General features: G+C 56.0%; 1 protein-coding gene across 2 annotated transcripts in view; it reads left to right on the plus strand.

Moving 5' to 3' along the window:
- Positions 1 to 22475, plus strand: part of VIPR2 (vasoactive intestinal peptide receptor 2) — a 59536-nt gene extending 37061 nt beyond the window's left edge. Inside the window, exons 5-13 of one of the 2 annotated variants that reach the window (XM_055335272.1) lie at positions 7056 to 7153; positions 11253 to 11394; positions 14854 to 15004; positions 15732 to 15792; positions 17099 to 17168; positions 17717 to 17808; positions 20792 to 20921; positions 20994 to 21035; positions 21699 to 22475. In XM_055335272.1, coding sequence (XP_055191247.1) covers positions 7056 to 7153; positions 11253 to 11394; positions 14854 to 15004; positions 15732 to 15792; positions 17099 to 17168; positions 17717 to 17808; positions 20792 to 20921; positions 20994 to 21035; positions 21699 to 21872 — 960 coding nt within the window. In that variant the 3' untranslated portion in view covers positions 21873 to 22475. The remainder of the gene's footprint in view (positions 1 to 7055; positions 7154 to 11252; positions 11395 to 14853; positions 15005 to 15731; positions 15793 to 17098; positions 17169 to 17716; positions 17809 to 20791; positions 20922 to 20993; positions 21036 to 21698) is intronic. The other variant, XM_055335273.1, reaches the window with a different exon arrangement.
- The last annotated feature ends 3498 nt before the right edge of the window (positions 22476 to 25973 follow it).

Below are 25973 nucleotides of genomic sequence, written 5' to 3' on the forward strand. Positions count from 1 at the left end.
TGGAGATGTCTCCTGTTGCTAGCTGCCTGGCATTCACATCCCTTCTGAGGCCCCAAGGCCTGGCCAGCTCGGGTCCCGGCCCCTTCCTCTCACTCTGCATCAGGGCAGGCTGTTCTGTTCTCGGGCTGCGCTTGCAGCTAAGAATAGGAAATCTAGGGCATCTGCTCCCTGGAGAAAACCACCAAGGCAGTTAACCCGTTTGGTGGACCCCCAGTGGCTACATCCACAGCTGCCTGGGTTTTCAGGTATCCCCCTGGTTTGAGGATGGCAGGGTTAGAGGCTGTTTTCCCACAGAGACGCCGTGTGATCCACACTCAGGAGCAGAGGTGCCGTCCATACTTGTGTGTCGATGCCCCATGAGCGACCTGAGCCCTCCGTAACCTTAGGAACCTCTGGAAGAGGTGCAAGAACCAGGACTTGGGAGATCAGTACCTTGTCCTGGGAGAAGTCCGTGTGCACCATGCAAGCAGGGTGCAGCTGCATCAGAGGGACCGCGTCCCCAGGCTCAGTCACTTCACTCCTGTCTCCCTGCCAGTTTTAACGAGGTCCCCATTCATTGCGGCCTCAGCCCCAATGCTCCATGAGACCCCAGGTCCTTCTGCTATCCAGCTTCCTGCTCGGGCACTAAGAACGGGTCCTTACAACAAAGGGAGTGGCGTTGCCATTGTCTTTCCTGCTTTACAGACAGAAGATAGAGGCCTGACCCAGTGCTGGGGTCCAACCTAGGTCCTCCTGCCCTGGTGGTGCTGTCCTGCTTCTGCTCCTCCTGGGGCTGCTGGGCTAGGTCATCACACTGGCCTCTTTATCCACCTCAGTTTGAAGATCAGACAGCATAGGGAGGAGACAGTTGAGAATGTGGAGCTTCATGATCCCGGTTCCCAGAAGCCCTTGGGGGAGCAGAAAGGGTTGAGGCACGTGTGTTCTCCTGGAGCTGCAGCCAACATGGTGTGTTTGGGTGTGACCTGCTGACAGCGGGACAGAGCCTGTGGGGGCGACTCCCCGGAGGAGGACCCCTGACGAAAACGCTGAGTGGTGGGCAGGGGAGTAAAGTCGGAGATGCAGAGACACAGCATGTGGACAGCAGTGAGGCTGCGAGCGATGCAACCGCCTTGTTACAGGAGGGTCAGGGGTAGGGAGCAGCCAGCAGGTGCCTCATTACAGCAGAGGGACCTAGGAAGGATTTTCACCAGCCACTTTGACCCTGTCTGCATGGTAGACCAGAGAGGTTCTGGAACGATTCGTGTCAGAATCACGGCAGGCTCCTGGTTCTGGGCCAGGCAGGCACCGGTGGGGTCTGAGAGTTTGCACTTGACACTGTTACTGCGGTTCTGGGGTCCAGGGGTCACACTGGGAGAGCCCCAGTGTGGATCCTAATATCGTGGCTGCTGGGCACCTGGTGTCCTCAACTGTGTGCAGGCCCGGCAGCCACTGGCGCAGGAGCCACCGTGGAATGGACAGAGCACAGAGGGCACGTGCCTCCTGGGTAGGGAAGAAGCAAGCTCAGAGGAGGACCGACCCTCCCCTGCACAGTAGGGCTCACTAGCTGACTGCTTGATGGTGTGTGGCCTACGGAACATGAAGGTGACCCTGAACTCCTATGTGGTGACATTCAGTACATGATGGTCAGGAGTTGGATAGGGGCTGTAGGAGGCCGACGTAAGGCCAAGGGCCGCTGATAAAGGGGTGTCTTATGCACTGGGTTTCAAGCGGGCTGAGCGCGAGATGCCTAGACATGCACATGTAGAAAGTTCTAGAAGGCCAGGGGACAGAACACCTGGAGCTATTGGGGGCTCTGATTCCTGAGTCAGCAGCGTGTGCAGTGGCTGAGACCGGCAGAGAGTGTGCAGAGCCTGAGCCAAGATGAAACCCACCAAAACATGGGGAAGGATGAAAGGGACAGAGAGAGTGATGCTGGGGACCAGGAAGGGGCGAGAGGCCGCGGTGGGAGCTCATGTCCATCCCCAGTGGAGGTGGATACCCCCCAGGGCCAGGTGGGTGGCCATGGCTGCTGGGAGCAAAGGGGATCATGGTTACTTGACGTGTTTCCTCTATGATTTTTGTTTGTTTTAGTTTATTGTCCAGCTTTGCTACCAGACTCGCTGTGGTTTCATGAATGTCATGCTTTCTCTTTGCTTATTATACTCTGGGATGATTATGTCCAGGAACAAGTTGCCTCAGATAAGATGGAAAGAACTCACCTGTTTGAGCGGCTGGATCCAGTGCCACTTTTATGGATCATATCTCACCAGCTCATTAAAATCTTCCTCCCTGGTTATTGATATTTTTAGGTTTTCCTCAAAGCTGTTGTGATCATTTTTACACTCCCAGAATATTATCCATTTCCTTAAAATGTTGACTTTGTTAGCACAGACTTTAGTACTTTGATTAAACCATGTGAGTGTGGGTGTGAAATACAATTTAGATATTTGTTTCTCATTATTTTTCTCCTTCTGATACTTGGCAAAGTATCTCTTCTATCGGCCTGCACGAAAGAAAACTGCCCTGAAGCTTGTCGTTAACCTGATCGCCTCCCAAGGTGCTCGTGTCCTCAAGCATTTGCAGAGTACTCACTGTTCTGGGCATTTCATACTGATGTCAAAAAAAAAACCTCGGACTTGTGGCCCCGTTGTCTCCTGGGGAGCCTGCCTCCTGATGCCACCTGGTGCTGCCAGCACTATTCCCTTCTTGCTTTATTTGGCTCGTTCTGTTATATTTCTGGCTTCTGTAGTTGATGCTTTATCTTCGTATTTATGAACAAAGGCTTTTGAAGCTGTGATTATGCCTCTGATGATAATCTCGACACACTTGTTATGAAACGCTCCCATGTTACATTTTTCAGATGCATTACTGCTTTTCTAGCTCTAATTTTATTCTTTAGAAGTGTATGCAAGAAAAATATTGGATAGTCATTACTTTCATTGCTCTTTTCAATTTATAATCATACATACCATGTCCCATGGGGGACAGGATCTTATATCCGTCTGATTATGCGTGTCTGTTCTACTTACCTGTGCTCTCTTCTCTGCCAATTGCCATCATTCATTCATTCATCCCACAAATATCTGATCCCTGTGATGTGGTGGGCAATACAACTGTGCTTTTGCTGCTATTTTTTATATACAGTGAATTCAGTTTACCAGCTCCCAGGACTGTGTTCATCTGTCTCATCTGGATTTGGAGTGAAAGGGCAAAGCTTTCCCTCTGTCCTCTTGGGAACAATCTTTCTAACATTCATGGTTTCCTCCTTATCGGCTGAACTCCCTTTGTGGCTCCCAAGGGGGAGCCCAGTCCTTAGGTCCAGGTGGGTGTGAGTAGGGGTCTGGAGATCACTCTGAGAGCAGCTGGAGATCATGCACAGTGGAGTGCAGTCCTCGAGGCCAGGGATCCCGGGGACATGCAGAACCGAGCATTTCCTTTGAAGGCCCCAAATGGGGATGGGCCCTCTGGAAGGGGTGTGAGGCTGGAGACCTCAGGGGGGCAGGCAGTCTGGGGCAGGGGCCCCTGGGTAGACCCTCTGCAGTACTCGGAGCCACAAGCTGGCTTTAGCCACTTGGAATGAAAATAGATTTACACTTGCCTCAGGGAAAAACACAGCTCCACAGGGCTCACCTCCTAAACAGAAATTCTTATTTTTCAGTTCTGTCCACATAGGTGGTGATGTGTGGGAGATGAGATGTGCACAGAAAATCCCCAGAAGGTGTCCCTCCTCCTTCCTCCTGCACAGACCCCAGATTGTTTTCTTGCAATTTGCCTCCTTCTCTTAAAAGCTGGCTGTGAGAAAGTTTCCCCTCTGCTCCACCCTGTATGGAACTATGTGGCTGTGGTTGGTCCTGGCGTTCCCAGTTGCCGTCATGCGGACGTCATGCGTTCTGACCTGGTGATGTTTTCCCAGGGTTGCCTCTCACTGAAGGTCCAGCTCTCGCTGGACTCTGCTCTGCTTTGCAACGGCCTTAATGGAGGCAATTTGCAAGGAACCAAATTAAGCTTTCTTAAATGACTGAAAACGTAAGATACATAAAATCTAAACCAGCTTTAAGCAAAGTAATATAAATCGAAATGTGGATATTCTTCTCTGTCTCACTCTCTCATTTTTTTTAGTGAATGTAGAAAAAATGTCTTAATTCCTACTGATCTCAATTTCCAGCTTGTGCATTTTCTCCTGGGACAGTCTGGGGGTGAAAACATTGAGTTCCCTCCCGTGGGTGCAGGTCCCCAGCTCCCAAGGCACTGTGCTCAGTGTTGTCAGTAGATGTGTGGAGCAGAATAAATTAAACTAACCAGTAATACCAAATGTGTTCAGCAAGAAATAAAAATCTATAAGAAATTGAAGGTAAAAAAAATCCCCAGTACTCAAAAATACTAAATATGGTGTAACAGTGTTGCTTTAACACCCACGGCTGGGATTCTAAGAAAGTAAAGAATCTCAATAAAAGAGCTGAGAACCAGGTTCCAGACAGCAGAGGCAGCCAGATTATGGCTGGATCGTCGTGAAGAGATGGGGTGAGCAGCCCGCCGGCATGGGTGGCAGCGAGGGCTGGACATGAGGGCTGCACCAGAAGCCTGACCCTGGAGGGGACAGGGGATGTCCTCTCATCCACCCTCGCTTTCCCAGAGGAAAATCTACAAATGTGTCACCTCAGGTGTTCCCTCCTGCAAGTGGGGTTTCGCACTTATGTCTCTGCGTGGCGCGGCATCCCTGAGTGGGGACAGCCACAGGGAGCGTCCTGAGCTGGAAGCAGCAGGGAAGCTGGCAGGAGCGAGCACAGGCGTCCCAGGAAGGAAGCGTCCTTGCCAAGACCTTACAGACTCCTGTAGCTCAACTCCAAGGACAGGCTTGTATCCAAATGCACAAACCACACAAAGGAAAAGCCACTCTGAGTGAAAGTCAGCAGATGACAGGTCACATCCTCAAAACTTCAGATAACGGAGGCAGGTATAGGATGCAAATAAGTGCATTTGAAATATTAAAAAAAAAAAGTAGAAATTAAAAATGTAAACCCGAAACAAGATGCTCTAACCAAAACTTATCTGGGGAAAAATAGGCCTAAAAATGAAAGTCAGGGAGATTCATTACACAGGGAAGTCCGACGTGGGTATGGCAGGTTACGGGGTTCTCAGTGGGTAGAGTGAGCGTTGAACACGCAGCACCGACGCCACAGGGGGCTGACAGTGGGAGACTGCACGGCTCTGGTGGGCAGGCAGTCACTCTGACAGCAGTCCTGAGAGGAGAGGACGCAGGGGTCACAGCCCGAGGGAGGCTCCGGTCCCCAGTTTGGAGAGCCTGACTGTCCCGCTTAACTAGAGGAACCCAGGGCCAGACCATGTGGTGAGGCCCCTAATGCCGGAGACCGGGGACCATGGCCTGGGCTCACACAGAGCAGGAGGGAAGGCAGAGAAGGGGACTGTCCACTCAGAAACCCAATGGAAACAGACATTCCAGAAAGACCGACAAGATCCACAGTCCCTCATTAAACCTGTCCAGGGAACGTGCCGCCGGCAGAAAAAATTAAACCAGAAAAAGAACTGTGACTGGAGAAAGGCTGAAGGTGGACACAAATAAACACACGAGGGAGCACAACGGGACTGATGGACGCGGTGGTACAATCAGGCAGAGGGACGAGACACACAGTGAGGCCAGAGCTTGACAACAAATAACGTGGCTGCGCAGTGATACGAGTCATGAGCGTCCACGCGCAGGAACCCTGGAACCACTCGGCTGCCCATCAGGTGCCCTGTGAGGGTGTCTAGGGTCTCCTGGGGCTGGCTCGGCTGTCCTCGGCTGGCGACTGCTGGCGACATCTATATAACCATAGATGCTGTGATTATTACACGTATGGGATCTATTCCATGTAAGCACGTATTAGGTGTTGTGTGATATGTGCACGTTACATATAGATTGTTTGCTATCCTTTTGATAGTTTTGAAATACTGCATTTTCCAGTTATTTAACATGAGCTCTGATCACAAGACGAAATGCTGAAACGCCGCTCAGGATGCTCCGGTCCTATTTGTAATCCCTCACTCGGAGCAGAGCACAGAAAATGGACAGACTCAAAATCAGAGTTTTCAAGGACATTTTCAGAATGCCAGATGCCAACTCCTCTCCTCTTGAGCTAAAAAGAATGACAGCGCAGGTGCGGCCTCTTTAACGTCTAAAATGGGGATCCCGGTGTGCCTCGCGGGGCTCACAAGGAAAACATTCTAAAATCAGATTAGTACATGAGCTTGCCCGTTGGAGCTTCTTGCTCACCTTGATGCCGGAACTACTTGAGAGGTAGCCAATTAACTTCATTTTCTCATTAAATATTAACTCATTTTTTCCCCACATTTTGTAGTTTGCTTCTGAAATATGTCATCACCACAGTAAGCCTGCAATACTGAGGATAATAGGTGAAGGAGCCCTCTCCTCGAAAGGGCATGACCTTGATGGAAAAGAACAACTCTGGGGTGGACGGTGGGTATGGATCCGCCCACAGGGACCCGCTGACCCGCTGCGGCTGCTGCACCCCACAAGGCCACAGGAGCAAGGGCTCATCAGGCCGCTCCTCCTACCACAGCCTGGACCCACATTTGCTCAGTGACCCTGGAGTGGGGGGTCAGCCTGGTGCCTCCCCGTGGGCACCACCCACTCTCTAGGGTTTGCACTAAGCTGGTGTGAACAGGCTGAGAGGAATGCGGCGTGTGCAGCATGTCTCCTGGGTGGCTGCTCCTCTCAGGCCCTAGGAGGCTGGGACACACTCGCTTGCACTACCAGTGGTCTTGTTTCCTGGGGCTCCATCATGGGAAGCCCCCCGAGGCACCCCGGTTTCCACAGCAGGATCCTGATCAGACAGCAGACTTGGGGATCCCACGGGTCATCCCTCTCCCTGCTGTAGACAAAGTCATTCACAACGAATTCTAAGGAGAAAGGTGGGCATTTAATGAGACGAGGGCTCAGGACAGAGGTGGGCCGACGCTGGCTGTGTGCCTGGGTGAGGGAGGCACTTGGGCGGGCTGGGAGCTGGGTGTGATAGCGGCAGCCGCCGAAGCTCACAGCTGTTTTGTTTCCTTTCTAGATCACCTTCTACATCCTGGTGAAGGCCATTTACACTCTAGGCTACAGTGCCTCCCTGGTCTCCCTTACAACGGGAAGCGTAATTCTTTGCGTCTTCAGGTAAGTGTCAGGAATGAGTGATTCTGGTGTCTGAGACCGGATACTGCCTTTGAGCCTCATGGGCCAGTCAACCTCCATCTCCGTGTGAGGCCAGCAGACCTCCCTTGGGGCAGCCAGTGTGAAATATGATGCTGATGTTCATATTTTTATTTAAAGACTCTGCATTTCTTATATAAAGAGATAATACCAGGCAGCCCAGGTGGCTCAGCGGTTTAGTGCCGCCCAGGGCATGATCCTGGAGTCGAGTCCCACATCCGGCTCCCTGCATAGAGCCTGCTTCTCCCTCTGCCTGTGTCTCTGCCTCTATCTCCCTTTCTCTGTGTATCTCATGAATAAATAAATAAAATATTTAAAAAGTAAATAAATAAATAGATAGATGATAGATAGATAGATAGATAGATAGATAGATAGATAGATAGATAAAGAGATAATACCGACTTTGGGTAAGCCTTCAACTTGACCGTTATTTACTAAACCCTTAAGCCCTTATGCAAATCCCTTGTACATACAGAGGCTCTTCCCTTCAGAAAGCCTACGTTCTGGGCCTCAGCTCGAATGGTGTTGAGAGACACTATAAAGTGTTGAAGACTCCGAAGGCAGGAGTCAGACGGCGGGGGTTCCTGTACCCGAGTCATGGTGGGATCTGGACAGTCACTTCCGTTCATGGTCCGCACAATGTGGCTGTAAGGATGATCCATGGCATGTCGCATGCGCTCTGGATTTTGCCAGTTTTCCTCCTGATCTGAGGTTCAAGTTCCCACCCACCTGAACCGGAGGGCTATGTTTTTGGTGACTGATGACATGCACCGTGCACAGCTGGTTGGGCAGAGGCAGAGGGAGAGGCTCCAGTTTCAAAAAAGAAGCTTCTGTCTGGGAAGAGCCAGTCAGTACAATCAGGACTAAATCTCCAGCACTCAGTAAACTGGATGGTGTTCCTCTTACTTTAACAGGGATTAGATCTCCATGGATCTTATTTCTCTTGACACAAATATATTTCAAATGGTGGCCAGTAATCAGGTAAAATCAACGATGTAACAAAAGGAAATGTTTTAGAAACTAACAGATAACCTGTCAGGAGATCCATACTGGGACATAAGCAAGTAAAGACTGAAGGGGCTGAAAACCCACCGAGTGTTTCCAGGCAGCTCTGCTCCATCAGGAGGGAAACCTCAGGAAGAGAGGGGCAGTCCCCGTAACACAGAACTGCTCTTTGAGGGACATGGGGATGTGGGGACAGTCCATCAGGTTCTAGGTCTCAAAAGAACAGAAACTCTAGTGCAACAGTGATACCTATTCTAGTATCTTCTGTATTTTTCTGTGTATTTTGAAATCTTCAAACTGTTGAGGATAAAAAAAATTTAGGGAGGTAAGCTGGAACGTGGTATCTTTTTTTTTTTAAGATTTTATTTATTCATGAGAGACACACACAGAGAGAGGCAGAGACATAGGCAGAGGGAGAAGTAGGCTCTCTTCAGGGAACCTGATGTGAGACTCGATCCCAGGACCCCGGGGTCATGACTTGAGCAAAGGGCAGATGCTCACCCGCTGAGCCACCCAGGGGCCCCAAGACACAGGGTATCTTCAACTAGAAAACATTCAACTTATTATTACAGTTCTCCCATACGAACCATCCATATTCTTGGCATCGGCAGTTTTTCCCAGAATTGGATGCACAGAGTATTTAATGAGCAAGGCCAATGGCATTTTGGAACCATGGCCAATGTGGGTTTTGGTTTGTAAGAGCAGCTCGAGTGATTTCATGAGTACCAACCCATCTTCCATACATGGACATCGTTCGTCACCTACCGGTGGCACTTGGCTACGAAATGACACGTCTGCTTGGGTGTCATTCTGCTGTGTTCCATGTGTAATGGTCACTGAAAAGAAGTGAAAAAAGGGCACAGGGCTGGTGTGAAGGCCTTGGGTCTGCCTGCATCATGGCTACGGAGGCACCTGCCTTCCCGCCTCCATGTGTCAGCTGTGCTGCTGTGTCCAAGACCAAGCCCCATCCGTGATCCGGGGTACTCCACCCAGGAAGCAATCCTTTCCAGTCACGGACACTTAATGCCCATAAGGCCCCGTGGCTGAGAGAGCAGTCGGTGACCACGTTCTTACTTCACACAGACACAGAGCAGCTTGTCCCTTAGGCCAGGTCCAGACCCCAGCGTGGACGTGAGTAACAACCACACGGCCTAGTTTTGTGTGGGACGCGCAGAGCTCAGGTTCACGTACTCCCCCCCCCACCGCCCCCCAGCCTGTGGGAGCTGGGTTCTAGTCTAGCCTCCATGGAGGAGCACGTTCTGCATGGTTCCTCTGAACAGCCGCCCATCATCCGGCGTACTTGGAAGGGAGGCTTCATGATGAGCAACGAGGGATGTGGGCACGGCTGAGAAACAGTAAACACTCCTGCTCTGATGGCTTGCTCCCTGAAAGGAGTAGTGCCCAGGTCCGGGGGACGGTGACAGACCCCAACCCCACTCGGAGCAAGACATGGGCAGGAGACTGAGGACAAAGCCGGGAGGAGAGAAGAGGTGGCTGGAGGCGTGGGTGGGTGCAGCCACCCCACCCGACCCCCCATCCCCCCCCCCCCGCCACCACCACCCCCAGCGAACTGCAGCCTGCGCCTGGGGCATGGGGCGGGCTGTCGCGCAGCTCTCATGGTTCCTCGTTATTCCCATTTCCCCCTTTCATGTGGTCACTCCTGCATTCTGTTCTGCTCATAGGTGTCAGCCCAAAATTGTGGCACGTCCTTGTATTGTAGGCTTAACCTCCGATGGCCCCTTTACCCCCTCCCGGTCCCCCTCATGCTCCCGATGTTGCTGTTTTGTATTTTAGTCCTACACCTCTTTTAAGGCCACCAGGAGTGATAGCTGTCATTTGCGGCAGAGGGTACCCGGAGGTGCCATGTGCTGACGTTCCCGAGCCTTCCCCATCCCCGGGTCTCCGTCGGGGCCCTCCTGCTGCCTGAAGAGCCCCTGCAGGATCTCCCCCAGCCCGGGCCTGCTGGCAGTGAAGTCTTGTGGTTTTCAGTCGCCTGAAATCCTCTTAATTTCTCCTCATTTGAGGATGTTTTGAAAAATATGGAAGTCTCTGTTGGCAGTTTCATGTTTCATCCCACTAAAAATGAAGGGCATTTTTCTCTTTGGGAGTCAGCAGCCCGTGTCACCACCGTTTCATTGAAGGACAGGGGCTTTTTTCCCCCCACAAGCTTGGAAGCTAGAATCCGTTTGGTTTTCAGCAGTGATGCTATTGGGCACTTAGCGTGGTTTCCTTTCCGTTTGTCCTTCTTGGGGGGTTGGTGCTCCTTCAGTCTCTGATTAGAGTCTATTTGCTTCTAGACATTTTCAACTCAGTCTCTAAGGACCCGATTGTCCCTCCTGCATCTTTGCTCTCTCATGCTGTGCTCGCCGCTAAGCATCACTCCATCCCCATGTATTTCCTGCTCTTTTCTATATGTTCCGTGAGTCGGCTTCTCTACCCTCATCTATGCTCAGCCTACCCATGTATTTTCTGTTTTGTGATACCCTTTTTTACCGGATCTAATGTCAGAGGTGGCCACTTCGATGGCTAATTTTAGGGTTCTTTTTGAGTTTTCAACTTTCCATTCGATTTTTGTAGTCAATTCCATTCTTCAGTAAAATTCTCTGCCTCTTCACCAATTTTTTGAATATATTAATCTGAATAAGAGTCGGTGTCTTAAAATGTCAATATCTGAATCTCTTTCTATTCCCTGGGTTTTTATTTTTATTGCATTTGATCATTTACTCCTGTTCCTGGCAAACCTGGTACTTTATTATTGAAATCACAAATAATTTAACTGTAGAGGCTTTGGGCAATGTCTGAAATCCCGGTCCCAGACTCCCACCCAAGGACGTAGGAACACGGCGGTGGGGGGGTGGTCACCTGCAAACTAGTCACTGTCCAAACCGCAAACCCCTATGTGCGGTGGGGATAGTAGGTTCCCTAAACACAGGAGAAGGGCTGGAGCCAATTACTGCAGTGTTCACAAACCTGAGTCTACTTATCTCGCCCCCCCTCCCCCCGCACCCCACCCCGCATTCCCATCCCCACCCCTCATCCCTTCCTCTCTCCACCACAGGAAGCTGCATTGCACCCGGAACTATATCCACCTGAACCTGTTCCTCTCCTTCATCCTCCGATCCATCTCAGTGTTGGTCAAGGACGACGTTCTGTACTCCAGCTCGGGCACACTGCACTGCCCTGACCAGCCATCCTCCTGGGTAAGGCTGTCCCTGTGAGCAGGTCTTCTCTCTGAGGGCAGGGTGGCATGTGTGACCTGCAGCCCCACGACCCCCGTCATTACTGCCCTGGCCCTCAGTCTGTGTGCCCACCTCACACCCTGCCCAGCGCACAGTGTTAAAGGCAAGGAGCCAGGCCGGAGAAGCAGAGGGGTCAGAGGCTGGGACTCAGGTGAGATGGGGTTGGGGACACCGGTGCCTCCAGGGACTGGAGGTCGTGGGCCGTGAGCATTGAGTCCCAGGGAGGGCCAGCACAACCTGAGGGCATTGCCCTGAGTGATCAGTGCCTGGTCTGGGCTGAAACATCCTGACATTGATGGAGATGCACAATGCCGTTGTTTTCACCCCAGATCTCCCAGCTTATGAGCAATAGATGCTTCCAGAGATGGCTGGGTGTGAATCACCTGTGCCATCAGTGAGCCCCTGCAGCCCAGCTCTACGATGGGAGGAAAACCCAGCTGACCCAGCTGATTATTTCTGTAGATGTTTGTCACTGGCTGTGTCTTTAGCATTCATGGGCCTCCAATGCTTAGTCCACGTAGGACAGCACTTGTCGCGCCTGTCCGATAGGCAGGTCACTCAATTGAGTCCTCCTGAGCCTCAGCAAACAGCTGCAGTGTCCTCAGGACCTTCGGCAAGCGTTTGGGCTCCAGTCATTTGGGCTCTTGATCAGACCGCAACCTTTGAGGTGCTCCGCTTTTCATAAGGAGCCAGGACGCTGGTCAGTAAGTTCAAGGGCCTGCTTCTCAAGACATTTGGAGGAGCCAAGAACTCGACAGAGTCTGTCCCCTTTTGAGAGAAGGCTTCTTGCCACCTCCCACCGACCCCCACTTCCCACTGATCGGGAAGTGAGCTCTGGGCTCAGTGTGTCTCCTCCTGGCGATCCAGGGACCAGGACACGGGCAGTGACCTGCTGGGACCAGCACACATGGTATGCAGGGTCACTGGGGGTTCTCAGAACCTGCCTGCAAGCTTCCCAAGGCACCCCTGAGAGCCTGAGTCCGGGAAATACACAGTGGCCACTGTGAGCTCTGCAGTCGGAGCTGGAGGGTCTAAACAGCCAAGCTCTGACCTGACTACAGCCGGCTGCCCCAGGGGCTGGGGGGACGAGAGGCAGAGACTGAGGCTGGAGGCTGAGCTTCTATATATCCTGGAGGGTCCTGGACGCACTGCCCTGTGGTGTCAGTCAGAGCGGCAGATGGTTGGGAAGAGGCAGAGTGAGAGTGAGCCCATCAGCACGTGTGCACATGTAATCACTGGGGTCCACATGTGCATGTGTGCAGACATGTGCCCACACAGCCACAAGGATGTATGCATGCACAGAGGCCCTCGTGGACACGTGGGAACATAGCCCGCCTGGCTTCAATCGTCCGTGTCTGGATCCAGGCCCGGGAGGACTGCTGACCTGGGGCTTGCATGGTGTGGTGGGGGCCCCATGCTCTCCAGGGCTCAGCTGTGGACTCAGGTCACACATGAGGCCGTGCCCAAGTCTGTGTGGAGAAGGCGCGGGTGCCAGGCCTGCACGTGCACAAGGGCCCCTTAGCCCCGCAGACACCAAGTGTGTTGCAGGGACCAGGGAAACCCCTGATGCTGAGGGCCTGGGCGTCTTACCGGTTCCCACAGAGGATAGCCCAGAGGTGGGGGCAGAGCCCCTCCTGTTCCTTTCAGGGAGCGGGTCCCAGAGCCACAGTCTCGTGCCAGGTCATAAAGCAGACGGGGCAGCAGACCTCCAGCTCCCTGGCTCTGCCAGCTGTCTACACACTGGCATCCTTGTCCTCTGCACAGCTTCTTTCTGACTCCTGGAAAAGCATGTTCTGGTCCAGAAAAATGAGAGGCCAGGTGGCTGCCTGGAGGCCACTGTCAGCAGGGCACCAGCCAAGGCGGGGCTGGTGACCTGACTGCAGCTGCATCGGGGTGGGAAGTTCCCAGACCGTGGAGGTAGCGGCCCTGGGGACAGTCCCGCAGGCTGTGGCCCCGATGGGGAGGTTGGCAGAGGGCCTACCTTGGCCCAGATATCCTGTGCTCACATCCCAGAGGCTGTGAGTGGCTGTGGACATGCACATGGTTGGTGTCTCCATGGCTGTACCAAGAAGATGCAGTCACCGTAACCAGGCGTTCTGTGTGCCATGCATCCTCACTAAGCCAGGGTGCAAGCCCCGAGCCAGCTGTTGTGTCGGGATGAAGGGTGGCAGTCGTCTGGCGCGTGGACATGACACAGCTTACTGTGTCCTGGCACAGTCCTGGCAGCACTGGGCCCCACCAACATCCTGCACATGGACCCTCTGCCTGTTCTTGTTTCTGTTGGGTGGAGCTCACACATGATGACATTGGATCGAAGGGCGTGTATATGTTAGAACCGCAGTGAACCTTGCTGTGTGGTTTTCAGAGGAGTCAGGGCAGTCGACGCCACGCCGGCCTCAGAGGCAGGGACTACAGCCCCTCAGAGTGTCCCCATCAGGTGGCACAGAGCCCTCCCTCCCCAACAATGAGCAGCCAATGGGTCACAGCCACACTGCGGGCCGTTCCCATAATTGAGTGGTGCCCAGGCCCTGACGCTTGCTGGAGTGGCTCCTGCCCCACCGCTGGCCCGCGGGCACCTGGCACTTGGCCTCAGTCACAGTGACGGTGCAGCACCCGAAGGATGAGCTTAGCCTTGCCCACCTGGGAAGCAGGAACCTGGCACCTGGTGGGGCAGCGGTGGTGGTGGGGTGGTGGCAAGTGGGTGGTGGGCTCGGGCTGCTGTGAGTTCCCTTAAGCACGAGCACAGCCACAGGGCACATTCAGCTGTGTGTCATCAAACCCACAACAGAGAAGTGTGCCCACCTAGTATGTGGATAGAGATAGGCACGCGTGTCTGCATTTCCAAGCCTGTACGGACATACCCACGCGTAAATGTGAAAACGTGCCCCCGGGTACCAAGGTGCCTCTATCCACTCGCACGTGGGTCTCCTTCAAGGGAGGGCGGCAAAGCTGTGGGGGAGGAGAAGCGAGGATCTTTTCAACACGTGGACACAACTTACGGGTTAGAAGCCTCAATTTCACTTTTGTTCCAGAGGCTGACGTACCTGGTAGGTCTGAAGAAGGTCTGAGAAGGTTAGATATGTGTGTGTCATGTGCCAGGTGGGCTCTCCTGTGGGGACTCTCCTGGGACGCCTGGCCACTCACGGGCTGCCAGCTGCTCCTGTCCTACACTGATCTTTGTCTCCTGGGGGGCGGGGGCAGGACCCACGAGGGACGTGGGGATGAACGGGGCGGAGCGCCCGGTGGTGGGCTTCCTGCCACATCCCGCCACATCCTGCCAAGGGCGGCTGGTGCGTCTGCCCGGGGCCACGTCAGTGTCCCCGGGGCTCTGAGCTGTCATGCTTCCTCAGCTCCATGCTCAGCATGCAGGCACGCGTGGCGGTTCTACCCGAGTGGCCGTGTGTGCTCTGTGACCTGCAGGTGGGCTGCAAGCTGAGCCTGGTGTTTTTCCAGTACTGCATCGTGGCGAACTTCCACTGGCTGCTGGTGGAGGGGCTGCACCTGCGCACCCTCCTCGTGGCCATCTACTCCCCCGGCCGTTGCCTTGTGGCCTACCTCCTGATCGGATGGGGTAAGAACCGGTCCACAGCTGTGCCCGCCGCCCCATCCACCTCCCCACCGCCCCTCACCCCGTAAGTGCCAACCCCTCAGCTCACAGACGCCCTGGGCCACCCCTGCAGGATGGCCTCCGGGTCGTGAGAGGAGGTGCTTTCCCAGGACCCTAGCTTCCTGTGGGAGACGCCCCCCTACTGTAGGAGCAGGAGTCTGTGCCCCACGCCTCCAGTCCTGGGGCCGCCCTGTGTTGAGAAGGCTGAGGGGCAGGAGGGGAGTAAGGGAGGGCAGGAGGGGCGGGAGGGGAGGGCCCAGGGGCAGGAGAGGCAGGAGGGGAGGGCAGGGGGTTAGGGGCGAGGGGCAGAAGGGGAGGGCAGGCGGCCTTCCATGGAGAGGTCCTAGTACCTGCCCCTTGGCAGAACCCTGAAGGGCAGGGTGGGGGTGTAAGCAGAGGGCCCCCATCTGCGGTGTAGGACACCCCACCGTCCTTGCCCTGCCCCCACACTCCAGGAACAACGCATACAGTGTGCGGAGATGTGTGCAGTGCAGGCCTGTGAAGTTCCAGCTTTCCACACACAGTTGATCCTCACTGCCGTGTGAAGCTTGAGCATAAAGTCCCGCATGTTTATGAGGCGTGTCCGCCTAACCCTCCATCAGACAGCCCACCCCTGCTGCCCGGGGGAGGGGGTGCAGCTGCGTCCTGCCAGCAAGCACGGGGCTGGGGGTGACCCGCTGTCTCCCTGCAGGCATCCCCACCGTGTGCATTGGTGCGTGGACAGCCGCCAGGATTGCCCTGGAAGACACCGGGTGAGTGCCTGTGAGGTGAGGGCAAGCACCCAGCCCTGCAGCTGGTGTCAGCGAGTGAACGGGAGAGAAGCCTGCTCCATGCCCACAAGGAGGATGTGCACTGGCAGCTGCCACCAAGCACATGGTTACAGGGTGGCACGTGGACATCACTCCCACAAGAAGACCCCAGCCTCACGACAGTTGGGGGCGGGAATATTGGGAGAGGATCCACACGCGCAGGACAGAAACAGCACCACGTCCTGCAGCAGAGCTGGGATGGGGCTAAAGAGAGGGGCACAGCATCCCCAGTGGGGAGCTGGTCCCTGGAGGGAGCCAAGCAGGATGCACGTGCCCCGTGGGGAGAGGCGGCGGGAGCAATGCGGGAGAGCACAGCCGCTGAAGCAGTTCTCTAACCTGGCACAGACCGGGTGTGTTTTCTATCTGCAGTGAGCTGGGCCCCCGCCCCTCGGGCACATTTTCCCACCACGAATGCCCTGCCCCGTTCGGGCTCTCGCCCACCCCTGGCAACACCCTGGATGCGGTGACTTATGTAACTGAGGGTGACACAGGGTGTTTCTGTGCGCTGTGACCCTGTGGCACCCTCTGGCCTCAGCCCGCAAGCCCACTCGCCGTGGTACCTGCCAGGTTGGCCAAGGGCCAGCTGACCTCACCCAACTCCCTGCCACCCTGCGGCTTCCAAGCACACCGCATCCTGCTGCCACAAGCAGTAGGACCCAGAGGCCAGGGTTGGTCTGCGCCCATACAGGGGTTGGAGCGGGGAGGTGGAGTGAATGATGCGGACAGTGCGGCCCGGATGCTGGACCCCGGATGCTGGACGCCGTCGCTGGGCCTGCCTCGTGTCGTCCAAAGGCATTTTAAACCTTAGAGATACAGACACAAACTATCCTGGGGTGAAAAAAGAGTCATTTTCAGGAGATAAACTCCCATTTTTCGAAGGTGGCCAGAGCGAGCACAAGCCACTCCTCCTTGCAAGGTGTGGGGCTGCCGGGCAGGCCTTGCCCTTCCCCCACTTCCTGGAGCTCTGCTCATGCTCACTTGTCCCTCACTAGGTCCTGTCCCTGTCGGGAAGGATGAAGTAAAGCAGGGTCCCCGGCTGGGGAGGGATGGCATCTGGGTGTGTGAGTGCGCATGGGCCTCCGGGTGGCGTCTATTGACACACCCAGGGGGTGCGTGTGCACTGTGAGGAGCCAGCTGCGTTCAGAGGCTCTGCATCCAGATGAGGCCACAGGCAGTGCACATCCTTGCTGCCCCCAGCTGATGGACAGATCTGGGTGACGACGGGACATTCCTTCTCTCTTTCCCATAGCTGCTGGGACACCAACGATCACAGTGTTCCCTGGTGGGTCATACGAGCACCGATTCTGACATCCATCATAGTGAGTAATCCCAGATCGAGGCACAGCCCTCCACAGGGTTGCGCGCTTGGGGACAGAGGGAGCCTGCCTCCCTGCACTCAGTAGGGTTACCCCATTGTGCCGTCGTCTTCGTCTTCCTAGAGAAGAACCGCAGGCAGTGGCCCGCCCCTTTCATCCTTCATTCTCACCTCTGGGAGGAAGGCCGGGGAGCGAGAGGGAGGGGACAGAGGTGCGCTCCCTGCCGTAGACACCTGCAGGGGGCTTGCAGGCCCCAGATACAAAGTTACATTGAGTCATGTTATCACTCGTCCATCTCTCATCTGAAACTTCACTGACACCTACCTGTGTCTGCACCTGAGGTCATGGGACACGTGCCGTGGTCAGGAGACCCCGCCAGCTCCCACCCTGGGGCAGACCCAGGTGGGCAGGGCCCCGAGCTCCTGTTGCAGGGGTGCCTGGACCCTGTCCAAGGCGAGGAGACACAACTCAGGGATGCTGAGCTCCAGACCCCCCGCCGCACCTGCCCCTGCAGGGGAGGTCGCGCAAAAACACGCCGTCTGTTCGTGCAGGTCAATTTTGTCCTCTTCGTTAGTATCATACGGATCTTACTACAGAAGTTGACATCTCCAGATGTCAGCGGCAACGACCAGTCACAGTACAAGTGAGTATGTGTGCGGATCGGGGAGCTGCCCTCACTGGCCCCCGCGGCCTAGAAGTCCAGAGTAAGGGTGGATGAGGGTCTGCACACCCAGCAGACACCCAAACGCAGGACTGCTTTCACGGGAATGCGGCTGTATCTCCCTGTGGGGAATCCTTCGAGCCAAGCCCCCCTGCATTTCAGCGGCAGATCCTCTAGTGAGCTTAGTGACTGAAGCATTTGGCTCACTTCCCTGCTTTGTAATCTGACCTTTTCTCCTTGGCCACTCATTATTTGTATTTTATACATTATTCTTTCTCCCCCATCGGACCACATGGCATCTAACGCTGGGCTTCATACTTGATAATAATGGGCAGGTTTGGGCTGAACGAGTACATGAGGATAGTTATCATCATACCTGCCTGGTGGGAAAGAGAACATGCCCACCATCATCCAGCTACTTTATGGGCCCTGAAGACCCTATAAAAGAACTTAAAGATTCTGTGAATCTTGGCTGAGAATTTATAAAGAGACAGCGAAGCTCACAACTTTGTTATAAAGTAGAACCAGCTTAGCGTGGGGTGGTTGGTCCAGCCAATTGGAGCCGCAGGTTCAGAGAGACCAGGTGTGGAATCCGGGCTGCCTGGAGCTGGGTAACTTGGGCGGGTGACCTGACTGTGCCATGGTGGCCGCACTCGGATGTCCTTCCCCTACCTCCTGGGACAGCCAGGGTGGACCTGGCGCCATCTGTGCACAGGACTGGTGCTGGGTTCACGCAGCAGCAGGAGGCCTGGGGTGCGACCTGACCACTCCGCGCCTCACTGTCCTCATCCGTAATAACCAGATCCAAGGTTAGGAGGAGACGTTTGGCACCGGCACCTGTCGGTGTGGGGCCCAGACCCTCCTGCCGGTGCCCCCGGGAGCATAAAGCCCATGGTGTCCTTCCTCTGCCCGGTCTGTTCATGGGGTGCATGGAGGTCAGCCCTGCAGGAAGGAAGGCGTGTGGGTCTACCATGGACAGAGTGGTGTTGCCCCATCTGAGCAGCGCTCGTGCTGGCGCCCGGACCCGCTCATGCCTGCGGCCCAGGGGCAGCTGCTCAGGGGCTTGTCGAACTCAAGTTTTGATGTTTGGCTGGTGTCGCTTAGCTTCTGTGTAGACCTTTTCCTTGGGAGTGTTCGTTATGTAGATCTTCTACATACATGATTTTATTTTATTTTATTTTTGTTTTTATTTATGATAGTCACACACAGAGAGAGAGAGAGAGGCAGAGACACAGGCAGAGGGAGAAGCAGGCTCCATGCACCAGGAGCCCGACATGGGATTCGATCCCGGGTCTCCAGGATCGTGCCCTGGGCCAAAGGCAGGCACTAAACCGCTGCACCACCCAGGGATCCCCTACATGCTTTTATTTTAGAAACAAGATTAAGTAGGGAAGATAGGGTCTGTTCTTTTTCCAGGATGACAAAAATCCGGGCATGCCTGCGACGCTGCCTCTGGTGGCACCTTGGTGTCTTCTCTGTACCTGTAACAGTAACAACCCCAAGCAGGAAGCCTTCTCTGGAGGCAAGCAGGGTAGCCACCTCCAAGCGTATGTAGGAAGTCAGGCCAAGACCCCCGTCTCACCCTGAGCCAAAGGGCTCAGCCCCTGCACAGCCCACCCCCTGCCCACAGGCTAATGCTGAGCCCAGACGTGAAATGCAGCCACCTCATCAGGGTGAGCATTCAGCTCTGTTAGGGGGCAGCTCATGCTCTGCTGCAGAACGGCCAAGCCTCCAGGCTTTGTGCAGATGGCCTGAGGCAGACTTCCCAGTTTTTGTGAGCGTCACAGGTTGTGCTGTTTAGGTGGGGCAGAAATCAGGAGAAATGGACACATTTCTAGAACTTACATCCCAGGCTCTGAGTGCTAGGTTTGGGGCAGGTACCTCAAAAATACGTAAAGAAACTCATGACTATCAACTAACCAGAGAAGGTGGGGAGATAGCCCCCTCACTTGGTCCCTCAAGATGAGGCCACTGGGTCACTGGAGGCAACTGGATGCTCATTTGGGGGCTCAGCCTGCACCCACATCACCGAGTGGCCTGAACTGGCCTGGGGCCAACATCCTCATTCTTGACAACCCCCCAGGGGCCCCAGTGGTCCCGACGCAGAGCATGTTGCAGCGGTGGGGTCACCCAGGAGGATATTAGGCCCACCCAGCCACTCCTGCCATACTGGCCTGATAACGGGACTGTAGACACAGGCTGCCCAGGGGAGTCTTGCAGGCTCCCTGGATGATGCGTCTAATGCACAGCAGTTAGAGCTCAGAGCATTGGTTCCCAAAGTGGGGTTCAGAGCATTGGTTCCCAAAGTGGGGTTCCCAGACCGTGGCTGCAGCGTTATGGGAAACCCCACGGAGTCTGTGTGCACAAGGATGGGCGGCACAGGGGTCATCCACGGTGACCTCCACGGGTCCTGCTGCAGCAGAGGCTGGAGACGCCCTAAGGAGCTTGGCTTAGAGAAGGGAGACTGTCCAGTGGTGGGGTGGGGAGGGGCCACGGTACAGCAAGTGCCGCTGCAGGAGGGCATGGGCTCTGCGGTTCACCTTCAAGCCTCTGAGGCTGCAGCAGATCTGCGTTGTGACCAGGGTGGGTAGTGACTCCAGGTGACCCAGCTCCACAGAACCCACAGCCCAGAGGCTGGGTCACTGGCCCTGCCCACAGCCCGTGTTTGAGGGCTGCACCTCTGCTGCTCTGCAACTTTGACCTGAAAGTGAAACGTGCCTCTGTCCCAACAGTTAAAACCCAGGATGCTCCACTCAGGGCAGTAAGACCCCCAAGACTTTCAACCTCGGTGGCTGTTGGTTGGCCTCGTCGGGATGTCTTGCAAGGGGGTGGCTGCGTAGGTGACATATTCTGCGCATAGTTGGGGTGGGTTACTCAAACTTGTGAGAAACAGGCTCAGCCCGGGGTGGCCCTGGGCCAGTGTGCAGCCCCAACCCTATAGGCTTACCACTTTCCTTTGTGGCAGGAGGCTAACCAAGTCCACGCTGTTGCTTATCCCACTGTTCGGAGTTCACTACATGGTATTTGCTGTGTTTCCTATCGGCATCTCCTCCAAATACCAGATCCTGTTTGAATTGGGCATCGGATCTTTTCAGGTACGTGTGGACAGGGCTGTCCTTCTTGCCCCAGTGGGTGCGCGGCCCTGACCCTCGCCCCCTGTCTTGCAGGGCCTGGTGGTGGCCATCCTGTACTGCTTTCTCAACAGCGAAGTAAGTGCTCTGTCAGGGCTTGGGGACCCTTGGCCTATGGGGGATGCCCTCACGTGCCCCCATCCACCCACTGGGGGCTCGGGTCTCCTGCTGGGGCAGCCCCATGCCGTCCCTTCCGGCACCATCCACACGGAGCAGCGTGGGTGGCCCTCCCACAGGCCGGCCCCTGCAAGCTCCCCAGCTGGGTGGCTGAGCTGGTCACTGTCTTGACCCTGGACACCGGGCCACACAGACCCGAGGGGAGGGCGGACGAATGGATGGGACCCTTCTCCCCAGGCTCCCCGGGCTCCCTTCCACAGCTCATCAGGTCGCATGTGCGGGGGCCCCTCAGTCTTGTGACGCCTGCTTTTGTGCAGCTGTGCATGTGCGCTCACTGGGTCCAGGCCCTTCCTGAGCCTGCCCCCCTCACCACTTCCTGTGGGTGACCTAGAACCAATTCCCCACCTGACCCAGAGAGACCCCCAGTCCTGCTGCTGTGTTACCTCTCCTCCTGGAGCAAGCTGAGCAGCACCCTCTGTGCCCACAGATTCTCCAGAGGAGAGGAGATGGCCAGAGGCCTGTCAGCGCCCACCCAGCATGGGTGCTTCTCTCGGGGGGAGCTCGTGCTCCCAAGCTCCCATGTTCGCCTGACCCCGCTTCCTTGTGGCCTTGCCCTCACCCTAGGTGCAGAGTGAGCTGAAAAGGAAGTGGCGAGGCATGTGCCCCAGCCAGCCCTGCGGCCAGGACTCCCAGCTGCACAGCTCTTCCGTCTCCAGGAATGGCTCGGAAAGTGCCCTGCAGCACCCCCGGGGCTCCCGCGCCCTGTCCTTCCTGCACACAGAGACCTCGGTCATCTAGCATGCCACCGCCTCACAGATGGACTCCCCGGGGGCATGTTAGCTGTGACGTGCTAGCGCTGGTCTCTGTGTGTGCCTCGATGGAACCGGGGTCACGCTGTGGCGGCTGGCTTTGCCCAGGTTGATGGGCCCATTCCCACGGAGAACAGGGGGCTTGAGAGGAGCAACATGGGCCCAGAACCTGGATCCTGCCGCCATGGAAGGAAACGGGGTTTCTAGTCCTGCTGCCAGTGCTGGGCTGGGGCTGGGCCTTCTGTCTGTGTGACCCCAGTGCTGGTCCTCGCCCCCAGCCCCTGGGCAGGTGACTGGGGCAGCCCTGTCACCTGCAGGACACAACACTGAACAAGACCCACCCCTGTGGGTGTCCCCACGTGTCCCCTGGCCCCAGGGCGCCCTCCCCCTGCTTACTCCCAGGACAGACAAGGAGGGTGTCTGGCTGGCCGGCAGGGTATATGTCATAAGGGCCCCTCCCACAAGAGGGGTGACCCAGGGACAGGTTCTAGGGCCAGGTCATTGGGGTGACTGAGACACCAGGCAGTTTCTGGGGGGAGCAGAAACCTAGTCTCCTTGTGATGAAAATCATCTTAAAGTCATTTCTGTTTAAATGGAGAATCATCTTAACAAACTGCAAGTGTGTTGGGCACTTCTGTCCCACTTTGGCAGCATCCTCGATCCCGGCTCCCCTGAAGCCAGCAGACCTGGGGAGTGGGTCTGGGGGGGCTGAGCAGCCCCAGGGGAGCAGCGGGTGGTGAGGACAGTGAGCCCATCAATGGCCCGGGCCCGGCCCTGCAATGTGTGACAGTCGGGCCTTCTGCCCAGACACCATCCAGCCCCTCCACCCTGTGCATGGTGCTGGTGCTCCCAAGCCCAAGGCCTCCAAAGGCTGGCTGCCGAGGGGGTGACCGGGACACCAGCACAAGGGGGCAGGCAGGGGCCGCATGGAAGCCACCAGCTCAGGCCCTGCAGCCTTCCACAGGAAGGGTGGGACAGATGGAGTCCTGGCCGCAGGGCCGGCTGGGGCACATGCCTCGCCACTTCCTCTTCAGCTCTGTGGGATGGACGCTGGGACACATGGGGCCAGTGGAGCCACAGTGTGTGTTCCAGGGCCCCCACATCATGATCCGTGGGGCACTTGCAGCACCAGGCCCAGGATCGCAGGGACCCAGCCTGTGCTCCCCGTTGGCCGCGCCCCACCCCCCCATTGAGCGACCAGCCAGCTGAGGTCAGTCTGGCCTGGGATAGGAGCACGGTGGCCAGTGAGAGTCCATGTGTGTGCCCTTGGCCAGGTAATGTGCACAGAGGGTCCTCGGGCCACCGTGTCCTCCTATCAGGAAAGCTGCTTGCCCATCTGTTGGCTGGGGCACCTACCTGGCCTACAAATCTCCATGCCCTAAGGCTCCAGCTGTGGATACACTAACTCATGTTGCCTGAAGGCCATCACCTGTCACCTGCAGAGGAGCGAGCACCCTGCACACTTAAGGCCCGTTTGGGGGGGGGGGCACAGGGGGACAGCATGTGGTTCCTTCCAGGCCCCAGAAAGCAGCCACCTCCCCGCAGGGCACCCCGGCCGTCCGAGATGGGTGCCCTGCACACGGCCAACCATGGCCACGAGACCGGAGAACCTGCTTCCTGGTGCATGTGTGCATGTGTGTGCACGTGTGTAGTCCACCCTGCACCTGTGTGCCCTGGGCGGATAAAACCCATTCCCAGGGCCCTGGGCACTCCCCTGAACACTCCCCATGGGACAGATGCAGCAGGCCGACCCAGTCAGGTTCTCAGGAGGCCCAGGGCCCCGTGAGAGGGGTGCAGAGGGAGGGGAGGGAAGGGGCGACAGCCTCCGGGTGCTGGTGGTGGGGTCAGAAGGCAAGGGAAGGCCCAGGCAGGGGAGGTGACACAGCCCCACGTCTGAGACACAGCCCCACGTCTCAGGGAACAGTGTGCCTCCCCACTCTTGGCAGGAGAGGCAGTTGCTACATGGCTTGCTTTCAGGTTTTCAGATCCCAAGAATCATCAGGGGCGTTGTGGAAGCTCCGTGCTACAGGCCAGCGGTGCTATAGGCCAGCGTGGCCGTGAGCGATCTGAACACGGCTTCCACCAGCCCTGCCTCCTGGAGGTGATTCCCAGGATTTTCCTCCGTGTTCACACAGGCCCCCCCCACCCCCCTTCTCCGTGGGAATTGGGTCGTGTTGTGCAGAAGCCCTGCAGCTGCCTCCCCAGGTAGACCGAGGCTGCGACCCCCCCACCCATGTCACCCATGAACACACGTGCTTCACATCCACACTACACGTCGTCCACAGCCCGGGGATAGCTGTCAACCCTATCTGTCCCCTACAACCAATGCTCGCCTACGCATCTGCCCGGTGTTCCCACAGAATGCTGGGTGCAGGTACCCACCATCCTCCCCGGGCCATGGCAGCCCCTTCCTGCCCTGGCTGCACCCCCCACCCTGGCCCCAGCCCCATTGACATGTCCCCTATCTCCCCGGATCTGCCGGCCTCGGGGCACAAGGGATGTGAGGACCCCTGGTTGGTTCTGCTGGAAACCCAGGCCTCAGCCTGTCCCACCAACTGCCGTCAGGTGCCGGTCCCCCACGCCCCGGAATACAGATCCTGCTGCGATCAATCGTACAAACCGTACAAACCGACTTCCTTACTCCTGGGAAACAGGGACAAGACTCAGCAGGGGCCGTGATTTGCGTCACAGGGCCAGGCACCCTGAGGGCACCTCACAAAGGATTGAGGGCGTCCTTTACAGGAAGTGTCCCTTGGAGGATGGAAACAAAGATGCTTCCTCCCCCACCCTCTCAAGGTTTCATAGGAAAGGGGAGCGGCACAGTGGCTGGCAGGTGACGTCCTTGCTCGTCCACCCAGTCAGGGCCGTGCAGACCTGAGGGGCAGGTGGTACTGTGAACCCCGGGCCCTGAGCTGCTGCTTATGCTCGATGCCCAGAACTGAAGAAACAATGAGGACAGATAAACCAGTGGAGTCTAATCACAGAACAGATCAAGTAGGACCAAGGTAACCTCTAGAAGATGTGGAACTGTCCGCGTCCACTTGGTGAGCGTTGTAATCAGAGAGAGCAGACTACACACAGCACACCTGGAAACACAGGCTTCTATGGTTTAAATAATTATGATTATGAATCTAGAGCTTGCAAACTGCTATTTTCAAATCATAAAAGATTATAATTCCTTTCTGACTTGAAAACACACATTACATTAAACCCCATTACAAGACCATGTGGGCCATGGATCCATCTGTGTGTCTGCTCCGTGTCCCTCACCCACACGTCTGCCGTCTGTCCGTTTGACCATGTGACTGCCCCTGGCCTTATGGAAGACAATGCCCAGGGGTCAGCAAGGGTAAGAAAGGTTTTGAGGAAAAGCCAGGCCTTAAATGAGGCCCCAGGGGGCATGTGGAAGGGATAAAGGGGGCACGGCCTGGAGTAGGACAGGTGCTGCTAGTGCAGCTAAGGAGCTGCAGCCGCTCAGTGAAGGAGGGTGGCAAGAGGTGATGTCAGTTGGGCAGGCACCCAATGCTCAGAGCAGGGGAGATGGACATTCTTCGGAAGACTGGGAGCTTTCCAAGGATTTGGGGAGTGACGCAGCCAAAGCACTGTATTCAGGTGTGTCAGGAGGTAAGTTGATGGGGGAAGGCATTGTGGTCAGGCGTCTGTGAGTGTGGTCTGTGCAGGACGGGGACGAGGTGGGGGGGTGGTGCATAGCCTTGGTAGGACAGCTGGCAATGAGGTGACGAAGGGAATCGCTGGAGGACGCCCACGGCAGCGACACACACTGTGGCCAAGGGGCTGCTGTGTCCGTGCCATTTATTCTCATACCTTCAGAATAAAGTGAATACATTGCTTTTTAAAATATTAGCCTGGCTCATGGAACTAAGGGCCCTCATGCATCCTGGGCTGTGGGAGTTTTCCTTAGAAAGGAGGGCGTCCGAGGGCCTTGAGGCAGGGGAAATGCTGCCCCACACCGCTGTGCTGACACAGGTGCCCCTCGAAGAAGACGCATGGTGGAGACATGCAGGAGGCCACGTAGGGTCGTGCCACTCCCCACCAAACTGATTCTAAATATGCTTCTCACCAATGTATG

This window comes from Nyctereutes procyonoides, unplaced genomic scaffold, assembly GCF_905146905.1.
Source record: "Nyctereutes procyonoides isolate TBG_1078 unplaced genomic scaffold, NYPRO_anot_genome, whole genome shotgun sequence".
NCBI classification, from domain to species: Eukaryota; Metazoa; Chordata; class Mammalia; order Carnivora; family Canidae; genus Nyctereutes; species Nyctereutes procyonoides.